The sequence below is a fragment of the Macaca mulatta genome, chromosome 11 (genome assembly GCF_049350105.2).
Source record: "Macaca mulatta isolate MMU2019108-1 chromosome 11, T2T-MMU8v2.0, whole genome shotgun sequence".
Taxonomy (NCBI): Eukaryota; Metazoa; Chordata; class Mammalia; order Primates; family Cercopithecidae; genus Macaca; species Macaca mulatta.
This window is the reverse complement of record NC_133416.1, coordinates 113551274-113567855: the sequence shown is the minus strand read 5'-3', so window position 1 is coordinate 113567855 and position 16582 is coordinate 113551274. Positions and strand designations below refer to the sequence as shown.

The window sequence follows — 16582 nt, the reverse complement described above, 5'->3', positions numbered from 1 at the left end:
ATTACAAAAAGCCTGCACACTATGTCTCCTGGATCCACGCGTTTTCAGTCTTTGTCTCTTTAAGCCTGACCAAGTTCCTTCAGAGCTGCTCACAGCAGAACTGATATCTACTATCTGTGAACATACTGCCAGCTGGTTTGAATTACTGCATTGATCTAGGATTTTAACATTACCCCAGCACTCTGTTATTCTCGTCATAAAATCTATTGGCTGAATAGATAATAGGTCCTGAAACATCCCCCCACTCCACGACACACAGAAGCAGCAATGAGTCCCAGGCCCTTGAAAACATGATTTCTTGACATTTTCAATGCTTATCCTCCAAAAGCAGGTAATGTGTTTAAGACAAAAATTTGACTGACTTAATAATTAGTCAAAATCAGCAAGTTAAAGCAAATTGGAATTGAAGCAGAAATCAATAAAAGGACTCACCAATCAAGGACCAGATAGGATTGTCCTCCTCTTCAATGCTTGAAAATTGACCTATAAGATTAGCTTGAATCTCAGCACTGAAAGTGGGTAAACCTCTCTCCATCAGGGTCTTGTTAACCTCAGCACAAGTCTGAACACCAATAGAATTCAGGACTTCCTTCAAGTTAAAGGTCCTGTGAAACATAAAATGAAATTCCACCAGGGAAAGTTTTTGTTCATCAAGTTACTATTTTGAATATACAGACTTGTTTTAGATGTCTACCAGTCTTCTCTTATACCGACAATAATAACCTCTATTAGAATGAACTTATAAAATAGTCACTCCTCCCAACCACCAACCTTCTTATGTAGCAGATTTTTAAATGCTTAAAATCATTAAATTGTGTAGCAGTGTTTAAGTAGAAAAGCATAAGCAGAAAAATATGGTCCCCAAAAATGCACCTGCAACTCCATTTATATTACAGGACTATCAGAAAGGGACAGAAAACACCAATTTGCTTCTTAAAATAAACTTGTTGGTTTGAGTGGATTCATTCACACATTTTAAAAAATGCACTTGATAAATGAAGTAGACTGAATTCATTTATCTATGCCTAAGTGGTAAATCTGTAACACCAATCAAAAACAACAAATAAAGATATTCAGTGGTCAAATACCTAAAACTCTTGGCTGATCATGACCAAAGATAATAAGCTCCTTCCCATTATTCAAGTAACTGATAAATAATCTCCAATATATAGAGTCCAGAAAGTTGTAAAGGTAATTAAAGAGTGAGTTATTTAGTAGGTAAGGAAAAATAGGTAATTAGAAAAGGCATTTGTTGGGTCTGCACTATTAGGGAAAGATGACTGAAAATTCTATCTCACTATCCAGAAAGGGTCCTTAAGATAACTCTGCAAAATGGCAATTAAAGGATGAGAGAAGGGCTCAATGATAGGAAGCAGTATAATGGAGTGAGTTGGAACATAAGCTATGGTATCATATGGAGCTGGGTTCAAATCCTGGCTCTACCACTGAACTTCTATGTGTCTAATATTTAGCTCTTAGCAGATTATCAGGCACATGGAAGAAGGAAAAGAGAAAAATAGGTCATCGTGTTGATCATCATTAAAAGCAGTAAGAAATGAGTTCTTGGTGTTCTGCCTTACTGGAATTTGTTATAAGCCCACATTGGACCTGATGTTGGAATTCTGTAACCCAAGGATAGACTGATTGTAATAAAATTATTACCTTCTGACTTTTTATCCACTACAATGTACTGCCCTAGTTTTTTCTTGCTTTTAATCAGTGAGTTCTTAGGCTAAAGGGAAACTGGCTAGCCATATGCAGAAAACTGATACTGGACTCCTTCCTTTCACCAGATACAAAAATCAACTCAAGATGGATTAAAGACTTAACTATAAGACCTTTAAAACCCCTAAAGGAAGACCCAGGAAATACCATTATGGACATAGGCCTTGGCAAACATTTCATGATGAATTATTCAAAAGCAAATGCAACCAAAACAAAAATAAACAAGTAGGACCTAATTAAACTAAAGAGCTTATGCACAGCAAAAGAAACTATCAAGAGAGTAAACAGCCTACAGAGTGGGAGAAAATATATGCAAACTATGCATTTAACAAAGGTCTAATATCTAGAATCTAAAGGAACTTACAACCAGCAAAAAACAACCTCATTAAAAAATGGGCAAAGGACATGAACAGATACTTCTCAAAAGAAGACTCACATGTAGCCAACAAGCATCTGAAGAAATGCTCAACATCACTAATCATTAGAGAAATGCAAATCAAAACCACAGTGAGATACCATCTCATACCAGTCTGAATGGCTATTTTTTCTTCTTTTTTGAGATGGAGTCTCACTCCATTGCCCAGGCTGGAGTGTAGTGACGCAATCTCAGCTCACTGCAACCTCCGCCTCCCAGGTTCAAGTGATTCTCCTGCCTCAGCTTCCTGAGTAGCTGGAACTACAGGCATGCGCCACCACGCTTGGCTAATTATTTTTTGTAGAGACAGGGTTTTGCCATCTTGGGCCGGCTAGTCTTGAACTCCTGACCTCAAGTGATCCACCTGCCTCAGCCTGCTAGAATGCTGGGATAACAGGTGTGAGACAACGTGCCCAGCCTGAATGAGTATTATTAAAAAGTCAGAAAATAACAGATTCTGGCAAGGTTGTAGAGAAAAGAGAGCGCTTATACACTTCTGGTGGGAATGTAAATTGGTTCAGCCACTGTGGAAAGCAGTTTGGAGATTTCTAAAATAACTTAAAACAGAACTACCATTCAATTCAGCAATCTCATTACTGGGTTTATTCCCAAAGGAACAGAAATCACCCTATCAAAAAGACACATGTACTCATATGTTCATTGCAGCACTATTCACAACAGCAAAGACATGGAATCAACCTAGATGCCCATCAGTGGTGGACTGGATAAAGAAAATATGGTATATACACCATGGAATACTATACAGCTGTAAAAAGAATAAGATAACATTCTTTGCAGCAACATGGGCAAAACTGGAAACCGTCATCCTAAGTGAATTATCAGAAACAAAACCAAATACCACATGTTCTCACTTATAAGTGGGAGCTAAATACTGAGTAAACATGGACACAAAGGGGAACAACAGATACTGGGTCCTACACCTAAAAGGTGGAGGTCTGGAGGAGGGTGAGGGTTGAAAAACTAACTATGCTCACTACCTGGGTGATGAAATCACTGGCACACCAAACCCCAGTGACCCTCAACTTACCCATGTAAAAAACCTGTACATGTGTCCCTAAACCTAAAAGTTGAAAAAGGTAAAAAAATTAAAAATCAACCAATCAATAAATCCTTTCAGCTCTTCAAAAAAAGTTGTCTTAGCATAAGCCATGCCTTCCACTCACAATGAAGAGGGAAAACTGTTTCTAGTTTTCAAGATGCGTCATCAAACCAAATATAAACGACATGTTGGTCTACTATTTAGTACTGTCCCTTTTTTAATACTATGAATGCTATTGCCCCGTCCATAATGAGGATAATTGAGAATTGATTGTATTCATTTCCTAACACCAGGGAAAAAATTAAACAATAAAACAACCAGATATAATTATAAAGATGATGATTTAATGGCTAGTTATTAATAGCTAGCATTCATTGAGTACATATTATGTGCCACACACCTGTACATGAATCATCTTAAGTTCTCACAACTCCAAGGTAGATATTAATACAATTATTATTCCCTTCTTACAAGTGAGGAAGTCAGGCTCATAGTAATTTGAGAACTTATTCAAGTGTTCATAGTAAGTCAATAGCAGAGCTGGGATTTAAACCCTGGTATGTCTGACCCAAAAGCCTGTCTTCTTAGTAACCACCTTCTGTATACTTTATATTAACATTTCAGCAGCACTGGGTGTTCTCTAAAGGCTTAATAAATAAAAGTTTCTGGAAAGTAATGATTACCCGTGCAGGGAAATGGTAAGATAAGACCAACTGCAAAATCAGAGGTTTCCTTTCATTATAGGTCTTGGGTCCTGGAATATTAATGAGCATCAGAATCAGGAGAAAGTTCAGATCAGGGCTCAGTCCTTGGTCTGCCCTTTTCTATCTGTGCAGCCCAAGGCAAATTCTACTCTATCTCTAAGCTTCAGTTCAAAATGAGAAGTTGGATTCTATAACTACTGGTACTCCTTTTGGCTCTTAATAGTCTAGGATTTCATCAAGTAATTTACATGCTCTCTGAATAACAGGTGGGCGGATGAGAAGACAGGTGCATCTTCCTTCAGTTACAGGAATAAAGAGGACATGCCTCTGAAGACACCTGAAAGGGAACCAGCAGGAGAAGCTGACCCATAAGAGACTCACAGAACCATCTGGCCATTCACCAAGACTAAGAATTTTCTGACTTGGATAGGAATTCCTACTGGATGATGTAAATGCAAAATCTAAATGGGATTCCAGCATTCATGAAGGTATAATACTGGAGATAAATTTAGCAAAAACCAAAATCTTCACTGGACTTGTATCACATCTCTGAAGGGCAGAACTGTCAGCACTTCTGAAGACTTCGTAGCAAGGTGGATTTGTGAAGTCAGTAAACAATTCATTGCAGAAAAATGATGAAGTCAGAACAAGCAATAGCACAATTCTAGGGAGGCCGAGGTGGGTGGATCATGAGGTCGAGAGATCGAGCCCATCCTGACCAACATGGTGAAACCCTGTCTCTACTAAAAATACAAAAATTCACCGGGCGTGGCAGTGCACGTCTGTAGTCCCAGCTACTCGGGAGGCTGAGGCAGGAGAATCGCTCAAACCCGGGACACAGAGGTTGCAGTGAGCCCAGGCTGCGCCACTGTACTCCAGCCTGGTGACAGAGCAAGACTCTTTTTTTTTTCAAAAACAATTTGCACAATTCTAAACACTGAGCTTGGCAGATTTCTGTGTTTCGCTTGTTTTTCTTCCAAAGCACTGTCAAAGAAAAGCTGTTGTACAAATTCATTGTGAGTGGAAATACTACACTCACCCTGGCACTTGTCATGGAAAGCATCTCTCCCTTCCTATGAGAGGACATCTAAGCCTTCAGAGAGATTAAAGGAAATTCTAGAAAAAGAAAGTGTAAGATAAGCTTCTCTAAAGCACAGTCCTGAATCTCACATCCAGATGTCCAAGGTCATTCTTGTTCTCTGAGACGCATGCAGAGCCTTAATACAAGAGGGAGCAGATGCAAAAATCTGGAACTTACTCTTTGTTCATGCCTTCGAGTAGAACAGCTGAAATCCTTTTTAACCTGTTTGCAAGCTCAGGCAGGCCTCCTGTAATAGCACCCACCATGTTGTTGGTAATTAGGGACAGGCAGGCAATAATTTTCAATTGATTCAGCTTTTCTGTCAGTTCCTGAAGACGTGCTCCATCTGTCATAAGTGTCTAACATATTTATTTAAAATATAAAAATAGAAAGGGTAGCTCAATAGCATGAAAATACAAAATAGGCAATGTCATTTCCAAATTCCCATTTTTATCTGATTTTTGCAAAATCATTAAACCACACGAAACACAGACCAGATGATTCAAAGTTAGAACTTAAGAATTAAAATACTAGGAAATTTGGGGGAAGAACAAAATCACTCACCTCTGGTAATTCTTTTTTCTGATAATCCCACTGTAACAGTTTCAAGTAACTATTATTTAGCACCAAAGTAGGGCTCAGGCTTGGCTTGGAGGTATTTTCGGCCCCAGGAGTTAAAGCACTCTCAGAAAGAGAAAACAATTCTTCATTTACAGATTCTTTTATCCATTCTGTAGTCTGATCAAGAGCACCTAAGAGTGAAGAGGCCACATATTTGTTCTCCAGCTGATTGATCCCTTCACTGGTGTATTCCACTTGACAGATGCTGTGTTGGGTACTGGGCATAAATGAAAAGACACAGCCATGCCCTTCAAGGAGTTTATAACCCATATGGAAAGACAGATCTGTAAACTAACAACTATAACACAGTACAATGAATGCTGGTAATTGTGGGAGAAGAGGCTGTCCAGGAAATAATCTAAGAGGAAGAGCTCTGTAAGTGCTCTGGAAAAGACAGCATATGGCACATTCTAGATGCCACATTCTGGATGCCACAAACAAATCTGTATTGCTGGTCCATAAAGAACTAGGGGTAAGAGGGTTGTAGCAGATGGCATTGGATGGGTGGTTAGAAGCCAGCCTTGAGTTTGTGCAGAGAAGGTATTTAGAGTAAAGTCATTAATTTTCACACATTTTTGGTAAAAGGTGAAAGATTTATACAATCTGAAGAGAAAACAGAGTATAATTATTACACATTTTTGGGTCTTAGACCGCCTTTAATATCTAATTAGAGATACGCCTTTCCCAAGGTGAATGTGCACACTCACATGCACGTGTCCACAAACAATTGTCATTCTCTCTTACCAGATTCATAGTCCCCAGGTTACAAACACCAGCGACGGGAATGGGGAGTTTTGGATAATATTATTTTCTTTCTTTCTTTTTTTTTTCCAGACGGGGTCTTGCTCTGTCACTCAGGCTGGAGTGCAGTGACGTGATCTCAGCTCACTGCAACCTCCACCTCCCAGGTTCAAGCGATTCTCCTGCCTCAGCCTCCTGAGTAGCTGGAACTATAGGCGTGCGCCACCACATCCAGATAATTTTTGTATTTTTAGTAGAGATGGGGTTTCACCATGCTGGCCAGGATGGTCTTGATCTCCTGACCTCATGATCCACCCACCTCGGCCTCCCAAAGTGTTGGGATTACAGGCGTGAGCCACTGCACCTGGATGAATATTATTATTTTCAACATGGAACCCATATGATCAGATATGTATGTTAGAAAAATTGCTTGGAAAGAAAGACTGAATTAGTGGAGGGAGAGTAAATTGTTGCAGTGGTTCAGACAAGAGAGTGAATGGATAAGGCAGTGGAAGTGAGGGGTAAGGAGGAGAAAAGTGACAAATATTTAGGGGGAGCACCCACACGTCTTGGTGACCACTTACATGTAGAGAGTAGGAAAGGAGTATTATAGGATGACTCCCAGATTTGTACCTTGGACACCTGAATGAATGCTTGTGCCATCTACCAAGATACAGAATATAGGCCAAAGAGGTTCTGAAATAAATATTTCCCATAACCTTTCTAAGGCCACCACCAATCTCCTGGTTATCAAATCCAACAAACATGTCCTTCCTATTTTTTTTAAACACCTCTGTAATACAGACATCTCTTAGTACAGCCCTCCAGAAACTCTTTCCCTGGCTTTTCTGATACCACTCTTCCTTAGTTTCCCCTAGCCATGCTTCTGCATTTCATACCTGGGTTGAGAAGACAGGATGAGAAGATAGGTACATCTCCCTTCAATTACAGGAAAATGTTCCTCTGCCTGTTCCTTAAATGGTGATGCTTCCAAGCACTCTACCCAATCCCCATTGATTTGGTACTCTTCAATCTCACTAGACCATCTTACTCGTTTCTGTGGTTTCTATTTCCACCCATTCCCCATAAGGCTCCCAAATCTGTATCTCCAGCCCTCACTTCTCTCCTGAGCTTTTGATTTCCTCATTTGTAGAATGAGCAAGTGGGAGGAGAGTCACTAAATATGAAGTTGAGCAGAGATGCCCAGTATAGTACACTGCTACATAGTGTTTCCATCATCCAGATATAACAGGTACTTTATACCTGTTATATGTACCATCTTGAGATTCTTTAATGTCAAGACTATAGACAATAGTAAGATAATTTGGAAGTGAAGAGTTTTTAGTATTTGTTTTCCTTTACTTTTTATAATTATTATTATTTTGTTTTTTCACACATATAAATATGTTTATATTTACAGACATAATAAATTCGTACAAGAAAATGTTCAGTTCTTAAGTGTTCAGTTTGGTGAGTTTTGACTATTCTATGTACCTGTGCAACTACCACCTAAAACAAGATATAGACAATATCCATTACCCCAGAAAGTTCTCTCGTCTCCCTTTCCAGTCAATGTGCACCTCACTCAACTACTTTTAACTCCTAACTGCATGAATTAGTTTGCCTTCTAGAAATTCATATAAATGGAATCATAAAGTACCTAGCATAGTGTTTCTGACATTTATCCACATTGTCTTATATATCACAGTTCATTACTTTTTAGGGCTTTAAAAATAACTTTTAAATTTTGAAATAGCTTAAACTATTTCAAAATAAAAGACTTAAAAAGTTGTGAAAATAGTACAGACAGTTCCTGTATACCCTTCACCCAGCTGCCCCCAAGGACAGCATCTTAAATAACTACAGTATATTGTCAAAATCAGGAAACTGACATGGGTACAATACCATTAACTTATACTGATTTTACCAGTTTTTACATGCATTCTTTATGTGTGTAGTTCTAAGAAATTTTATTACATATGTGGATTCCTGTAACCATCAGGATACTCAACTATTTCATCACTGTAAAATATCTCCTCATGTTACCTCCCAGTAGTCACACTCTCACCTCAACCCTAACTTCTGGTAACCAATGATCACCATAACTATGTCACTTCAAGAATGTTATGTAAATAGAATCATACAATATGTAGCTGTTATGGACTGTTTGTGTCCACCTGCCACCCAAATTCCTATCATGAAGCCCTAACTTCCACTGTGATGACATTTGGAGATGGAGAATTTGGGAGGTAATTAGGGTTAGATGAGGTCATGAGGGTTGATACCCTTAAAAGAGGAGACAAAAGAGGAGACTCTCTTTCCATCTGCACACACTGAGAAATAGGCATGTCTATAGTGCCAGGTGGAAAGCCCTCATCAGGAACCAAATCAGCTGGCACTTTCATTTTGGACTTTCAGCCTTGAGAACTATGAAAAATAAACTAATGTTGTTGAAGCTACCCAGTCTGTGGTACTTTGTTATGGCAGCCTGAGCAGACCAGTAAAATGACCCTTTGAGATTGGCTTTGTTTTCTAAGCATCCATCCAAGTTGTATGTATCTATAGTTCATTCCTCTTTATTACTGAGTAGTATTCTATTGTATGGATATACCACAGTTTGTTTATCCATTTACCAGTGGAGAGTCCTTTTGGTTGTTTCAGTTTGGGGTTTTACAAATAAGGCTGATATGAATATTTATGTACAGGTTTCTGTGTGAATGTACGTTTACAATTCTTGGGGATAAAGACTCAGTATTGCAATTACTAGGTTGTAAGTGTGTTTAATAAGAAATTGCCTAATGATTTCCCAGAGTTTTACCTTTGTTTTTAATATAATATATTTAATTGTAAATTTATATAATTTAATTTTTAGTAATGGGTATGTTTACTAGCTCACAAAATTCCTTCAAATATAGCAAATGGCTCCCAAGTCTGTACCAACCACTTCCAGCCTACCACTGACAGTGTCCATTTCTAAAATTAATTATGTCAAACAGAGCCCAGTATAATTGGGCAGACAAGTCTTTTACATTTATTCCTTGAAACAGATTTGACAAGAACACAAACAAAAGTTGCAGTGCAAAGAGACTCATCAGCAACAGTCTGTTCCGCAATAGGATTTAGAAAGCACGACAGAGAACGAAGCAGCAGCTTGACTGGGGAGTCAGCTTTGCATTGCAGATGAATGAATCTCAACTTAGAGCAACCTAATATCAAAGCAATCAACATGTGACTAAGAACTTGTGCTAGGCTCCCGCCCGTGCAGTAGTTGGGAGCGCGGGACTGAGCCAGACAGTCTCAACTTCAGTGTATGCTTTGGGCAGGTTACCTAACGTCTCCTCAGTTTCCTCTGTCTGTGAACTGGGGATAATAGTATTCCTCCTGAAGCTGTGGTAAAGATTCAACAAACTAGTACATACAAAACACTTGGAACCATTTCTGGCACAAAGGAAATGCCCCTAAGTGTTAGCAATTGTTACATTAGCTCATTTAACTCTGTAAACAACCTTTAAGGAGGGAGATTATTGTCTCTAGAGGGCTCCTCAGGTTCTCTGCCTGATACATGACAGCTGCCTTATTAATGAAGTTACCTCAGACACAGTGATCACCTGTGGAAGAAGAAGAGTGAGTAGGCTAAGCAGTGGGTTGGTTAAAATGAGCTTTTTTGGAAACTTGACTTTTTCTGTGTGTGTAAATACCAGTTAGTGTGCTAGCATGAGGGAGCAGAATCTAGGCAGGTCCCCTTAAAGAAAAGCCAATGCTTTAAAGGAGATGTTACCTAGAAAACGTGCAGACACTGAAAATCTAGTTTATGCAGTATAATCCCTGGTATTTGGCAAGGGTTATTCCAGAAGGCAAGATGGGAGAGGGAGAAGGAAGCAGTGAGGAAGGAAGAAATCACTGAACTTTAGTGTCATACTTAATTTGACCTTAAAGACTATGACCTTAAAGACAATGTCCAGTTCAATTGTCCTTCCACTTTAGACAAGTTTATCAAGTTCAGTTCTTCTGGATAAAAAATATGTATCACTGGAAATGAGGTTTTTTACTTGAATTCATTTCATTTTTAAGCATATGGCACTTAAATATTACTATAATATAGGTTATCAGGTGCCTAATAGTTATTATTAGCACAGTTCCCTTGATATTAACAGTTTCTATGACAAACAACTCACACAGAGTTGCTCCAAAAGGTGCCTCTGCAGGGGCTTGCTTCTGCAAGTGGCAATGGCTCCGTCTAGACAATGGAAAGAAGGCAAGAAGAAGAAAGCACCCACCATCAGCCATGACTAGCTGCAATGAGACTGATTCCACATACAAAACAACCCCCAAGTGCTCAACAGCCACCGGACTTCCTTGCTTATTGAAGCCCAAATTTTCCTGGAGCATGAGATGGTTCCTTGGGTCATCATGAAATGGATTCATTCTGATTCTTTATTTAGGGTGTCTCAACCTCGGCACTATTGACATTTTGAACTGGATAATTCTCCATTGTTGGGTGCTGTCCTGTTCACTATACAATGTTTAGCAGTATCCCTAAGCTCTACCTACTAGATGCCCTTCCTTAGCCTCCCACCCTGCCCTGTCAGGATGGGACAGCCAAGTGTCTCCAGACATGGCTAAATATTGTGGGGCGGGGGCGGGGGCAGTGGCAGTGGCAGTGGCAGTGGCAAAATCACCCCTAAGAGAACCATGTTGAGAACCATGGACTTAGATGACAAATAGTATTTATTTACTTTTGCTCATAAGTAGTTCTTCTAACTTTGAATAAAATGTCTCTTACATCATGAACTAAATGAAATTTGACATGCCAAGGCTATTCCAGGAGGCTGAAAGTTTGGAGGCAGTAATTCTCTACTGGGCCTGTCTGCCTTAGGGCAAAATTCACTTTATTTTGCTTTAGACCCAGTTCTAAGGTTTCCCACTAGAAACAAATTGCTTTTTATACCACAGTTCTTTTAAAATTATATATTTGGTAGAATTTATAAGGTGACAATTGCCAAGAAATACAGCCTGAATACAGGTGCAGATTAGAGAGGGAGAGTGAGAGTGAGGGAGAGCGAGAGCGAAAGAAATAGACTGAAATTCTTCCTGGGACCCAGCACTTGAGTAGGGATAATTTATGAGTAGTTCTGTTTGCCACACTAAAGCAACACCACCCCCAGAATTTCGCAACTCTTGTTTCTCCTCAGTTGGCAAATGTTGTTTTTGGTTTGCTGGTTCTGTTTTATAAAGATGGAAAAGACTTGCAGTCTTTCATTTAAGACATCCAACTGAGAAAGCACGAGTGGAAATCATCATCGTGAATATAATTACAATGTGGCAGTAATAAGCACTTATACTGCAAGTTTAATCATTTACAGCTGACACATTTAAGAGCCCATTTAGTTACCTTGAACAAAAGCAACAGTGTGGCATAGTGGTTCTCAATCCTGGCTGACTTTAGAATCACCTGGGGAGCTTTAAAACGAAAAAACTGTTCATGGGCACAGCTCCTGGAGACTTTGATTTATTCTGTCTGAGGCAGGGCTCAGGCCTCTGTGTTTAAATGCCCCAGATGATTCTAACTTGTAGTCCGACTTGAGAACGACTGGTAAAGCAGAAGGAGCATGCGTTTAGAGAGAAACGCTGGCTCTTCTCTCAGGGATCTGCAGAGACTTCACTCTCACAGGCTGGCACGGTGACTCTTCTCTGTGGCTCCAAAGCAAGGTCAGCCTCATGAGGCACCTGCAACCTCGGCTTTTCCTGGGGACAGGATTAAGAGTTTTTCCACTCATTCGTTTATTCGACGAAAACTACTGGGTACCTACTTAGTCCCAGGTATTGTACCAAGTACTGGGGATTTAAAGGTAAATAAGCACAGTCCCTGCACTCAAGAAGTTCCTAGTCTGGTAAGAGGGAGAGACAGACACCAGAATAAGCAATGGTATTACAGGTGCTTCTACCCCAATTTTCAGTTGGAAAAATGTAGTTTCCTTATCCACGACATCTCTTTTTTGCCTGGCAACATCTCACTTTCCCTTCTTTTGGTGCTGGTTTTCTCTGAGAAACCATTTCCTCTGGTTCTATGTTTTCTTTTGTGAGTCTCAATTCAGAGGCCCTATCTTCCCGACCAGGGGCTGGCCGAGCAGAGTCACGTGCCCAGCAGAGCCGACTCCTTCCCGGGATCTGAGTGGTGACAGTGTTCAGGGATGGCCCATGTTTATAGCCCACATCAACCATCGTGACAAGGGAGACTTGCTATCCCTTGGTTATTCTTATCCAGATTTGTGACATTCTTCTGATTTCTGACATTTTGGCTTTTCCTTTGATTCTGTGAACTTCCTCCATCCTTCTATTCACTTCCGTTTGGCTAAGTCAGCTACAGTTGGTTTCTGTTGCTTGCAATACAACTCAGTTGTATTGCAATATAACACAAAACTGAAAAATTCAAAGAAGGCTGAAAAAGTAGCAGCTTGGTTTAGTCTGGACTTGGATTTGGGAGACCTGGTTTCCAGTCCTAGCTCCACTGTTTTTTCTGTTTTTGTTTGATTTTTTTTTTTCTGAGACAGACACTCGCTCTGTTGCCCAGGCTGGAGTGCAGTAGTGCAATCTCGGCTCGCTCTAGCCTCTGCCTCCCGGGTTCAAGTGATTCTCCTGCCTCAGTCTCTCAGTAGCTGGGATCACAGGCACACGCCACCACACCTAGCTAATTTTTGTATTTTTAGTAGAGACGGGGTTTCACCATGTTGGCCAGGATAGTCTCAATCTCCTGAACTCATGATCTGCCCGCCTTGGCCTCTCAAAGTGCTGGGATTACAGGTGTGAGCCACTGCACCCAGCCTCCACTGTTTACTTAGCTGAATGACTGAGTCTAAGGAGGTCGTCACTGAGCATGTTTGCTCTTCTTTAAAATGTTCCATAAATATTTCTTGAATGCCTCATGTGACAGATGAAGAGAATCACAATAGAGTTTCATATATTCTGAAAGAGATATTTATGTCCCGCAGAATTTTTTTAAAGAATAATATGAAATAAAGTTCATGAAAACATTTGATCAGATATAAGATATTGTCTAAAAAAAGCCTTTCTTTCTGGGTATCTTCAAAATTACTTATGGCCCCCACCCAGGGATCATCTCTTGCTCTTTTCACAGATAATTTACATGTCGGATCTAATGTTATCTTGTTGCTACTTACTTAGTACAAATAATCATTCCTAAGGTTTTCCTGCCTATATTTAAAATAGGCAATTACATAAAATCTCCTCTTAGGCAAAAGAAAATATTTTCCTGGAGCCAATTCAGAAATCTGGAGTACTTCTCTGTATTAATTTTCTAATAATTCTTATATAATCATGTGTACACAAAAATCCAACACTTTTGTCCTTCTGTATGATACTATGAGGCTCTTATTTTGATATTAGGGCACAGGGGCCGACTTTTGGCAGAGTGACTTGGGGACATAATTAACAGCTGACATACACTCTGCTTCTGGGACTCTTAATTTCTCTTGCTAAGCAATAATGACCTATATGCAAAGCTGGGTTTGCTCTATTCTTAAATCTCTGAATATATCCGAGTCAACAGAAAAGTTGCAAATGGATTACAGGTCACTAAGCCTGGGTTTTAAAAAGAGAAGCAAGCCAGGTGCAGTGGCTCATGCCTGTAATCCCAGCAACTTGAGAGGCAGGAAGAAGCCAGTAGTTAAGAGACCAGCTTGAGCAACACAGTGAGACCCCTGTCTCTACAAAAAGTTTTAAAAATTAGCCAGGTGTGGTGGCACATGCCTATAGTCCTAGCTACTTGGGAAGCTGAGACAGGAGAATCCCTTGAGTCCAGGAATTGGAGGCTACAGTAAGTTATGATCATGCCACTGCACCCCAGCCTGGGCAATAGAGTGAGATTCTGTCTCTTAAAGACAAACAAAAAAACAAACGAACAAAAAACAGAAAAAAAAGAGGCAAATAATTTGAGATGAACAAAATCATAATTCACCCTATTAGGGAATTTGCTCAAGATTCCAAGCTATCTTGATTAAAGATATGCGTGCATTTGCACATGTGTTTACATACACAGGTACACAAATGAAACCAACCACTAAGTCTCAGGAAAATGCTGCTGTGGACAGTTGCCACAGTTCAGGTTTCAGATCCAGGTTCGACATAGCATTCTACTTCACTTTACTCCCTCCCCTTTGAAGCTAAAACAACATAGCCCTTGGAGTCATAGAGTTTTGGTTGTAGAACAAAACTTAGAAGTTATCTGACTAGATAACTGGCTATCCAGATGACTAAATCATCTGCCAGATGATGTGAGAGATCCCTCTGCAATATCCCCTACAGCTGATAACTTGTTTGAAGAGACAGGGTTTCACAGTATCTAAAGCACACGCTTTGAGTCAGAGACACATCTGGGTTACCCAGGCTCTACCCCTTACTAGTAGTCATCTAGGCTAAGTACCTTAACTTCACTTCCCTCAGTTGTAATTAAGGGGTGATAACAGTACCAACCTCATAGGGCTAGTGTGATGCTTGAATAGACTACTTAAGCGGTACAGTAAGGACTTAGCATGTAGTAAGTGCTCATACAAAATGTTAGCTAGCACTGACTACTGCTGTAATAGGCCCATTCCAAAGTTAAAACAGCTCCAACTATCAGAAAGGTCAAAACCAGCTGTCTGCTTCCTCCCTCTCATGAATCCTAGTCTGCCCTACAGAATTTCACCAGTCTCTGAGTCACTGGCAACAGAGAGGGTGGGTGGGGCCATGGCCCACCTGAGTCTCCTTGTTACCAAGCAGAACATGCCCAGCTTCCTCGACGGTTCCTCATGTGGCCTCCATGATCAATGTGTTCTCCTCTGGACGTGCTCCTGCCTGCCAGGGCCCCTTTAAATGTGGCACCTGTTTTGTCTTTTTTATATAAGGCCATTGTGTTGATTATTTGGGCAGAAACCACCTAACTCAGACTTAAATAGTGGTTAATTAAACCCCAGAGGCTTGTGTCAAAAGTTTGCCAAGAGCAGTTAGCCAGCTTCTTGCCAGCTGTGCAACCTCTAGCATCTCAGTTTCCTTGCCTGTAAGATAAAGGGAATAACAGTACCTACTTCACTGGGTAACTGGTAATTGTGAAGATTCCATGAGCTAAGATTTCTTCTACTCCTATTCTTCCCTGATCCCCCTCCAGTCTGGTTTTTGTTTGTTTGTTTGTTTTTGAGACAGAGTCTCACTCAGCTGCCCAGACTGGAGTGCAGTGATGCGATCTTGGCTCACTGCAACCACCATCTCCCAGGTTCAAGCGATTCTCCCGTTTCAGCCTCCTGAGTAGCTGGGATTACAGGCACCCGCCATCATGCCCGGCTAATTTTTATATTTTAGTAGAGAAGGGGTTTCACTATGTTGGCCAGGCTGGTCTTGAACTCCGGACCTCAGGTGATCCGCCCGCCTCGGCTCCCAAAGTGCTAGGATTACAGGCATGAGCCACCGTGCCCTGCCCCGTCTGGTTTTAATGCACACAAATCCACTGAAACCACTCTCATCAAGGTTACCGACCATCATCATACAGTCAAATCCAATGGTCAAGTTGGCCTGTGTCTTTCTTGACCACTTAGCAATGCTTGTCATATCCAATCATGCCTTCCTTCTCCAAATACCTTCTTCACGTATCTCTTACAGGACACCCCCCTCTTCTGACTGTCACACTACCTCTCTGGCTACTCCCTCACAGTCTCCATTGCTAGATCCTCCTCCTCATCTCAACTTCAGCTTCTAGCTGCTTGACTGCCCCATGTCAGTTTCTTTCAGAGTCCATACTCACTCCCCCTAGGTAGTCTCACCCAGTGTAATATAATGGATAGGAACATGGACTGTGGAGGCAAGCTGCCTTCCTAGGTGGACCCCTATACTTTTAAGTTGTGTTATATAGGCCAGTGACATAACCTCAAGGTGCCTCAGTTTCCGCACCCATAGAATGGGGGGTAACTTCATATAGTTGTTGCAAGGATTAAATTAGTTCATACAGGTAAAGTACTTAGAATGTGATAAGGATTTTCTAAGTGTTAACTAGTACCCAGTTCCATGGCTTTCTATATCACATATATACATCTACTGATTATTCCCAAATGTATATACACAGTTTCCATTATTCCTCTGAACTCCTCATTCATATCTAAATGCCTACCTGACATCTCCACATTGATGTCAAATGAAATCTCAAAAGTTCACATCACCAGAACTGAACTCTTGATTCCATGTCAGCT

At 40.5% G+C, this 16582-nt stretch overlaps 1 protein-coding gene across 11 annotated transcripts in view; it reads right to left on the bottom strand.

Moving 5' to 3' along the window:
* The window catches only part of TCP11L2 (t-complex 11 like 2), a 49231-nt gene that overhangs the window by 7912 nt on the left and 24737 nt on the right, over positions 1 to 16582 (bottom strand). For 8 of the 11 annotated variants that reach the window (XM_077952554.1, XM_077952553.1, XM_077952555.1 and 5 more), the window contains 3 exon segments: positions 5550 to 5737; positions 5163 to 5344; positions 433 to 605 (listed from right to left, as the gene is read on the bottom strand). In XM_077952554.1, the coding sequence (XP_077808680.1) occupies positions 433 to 605; positions 5163 to 5344; positions 5550 to 5737 (543 nt within the window). 11 annotated transcript variants of the gene reach the window in all.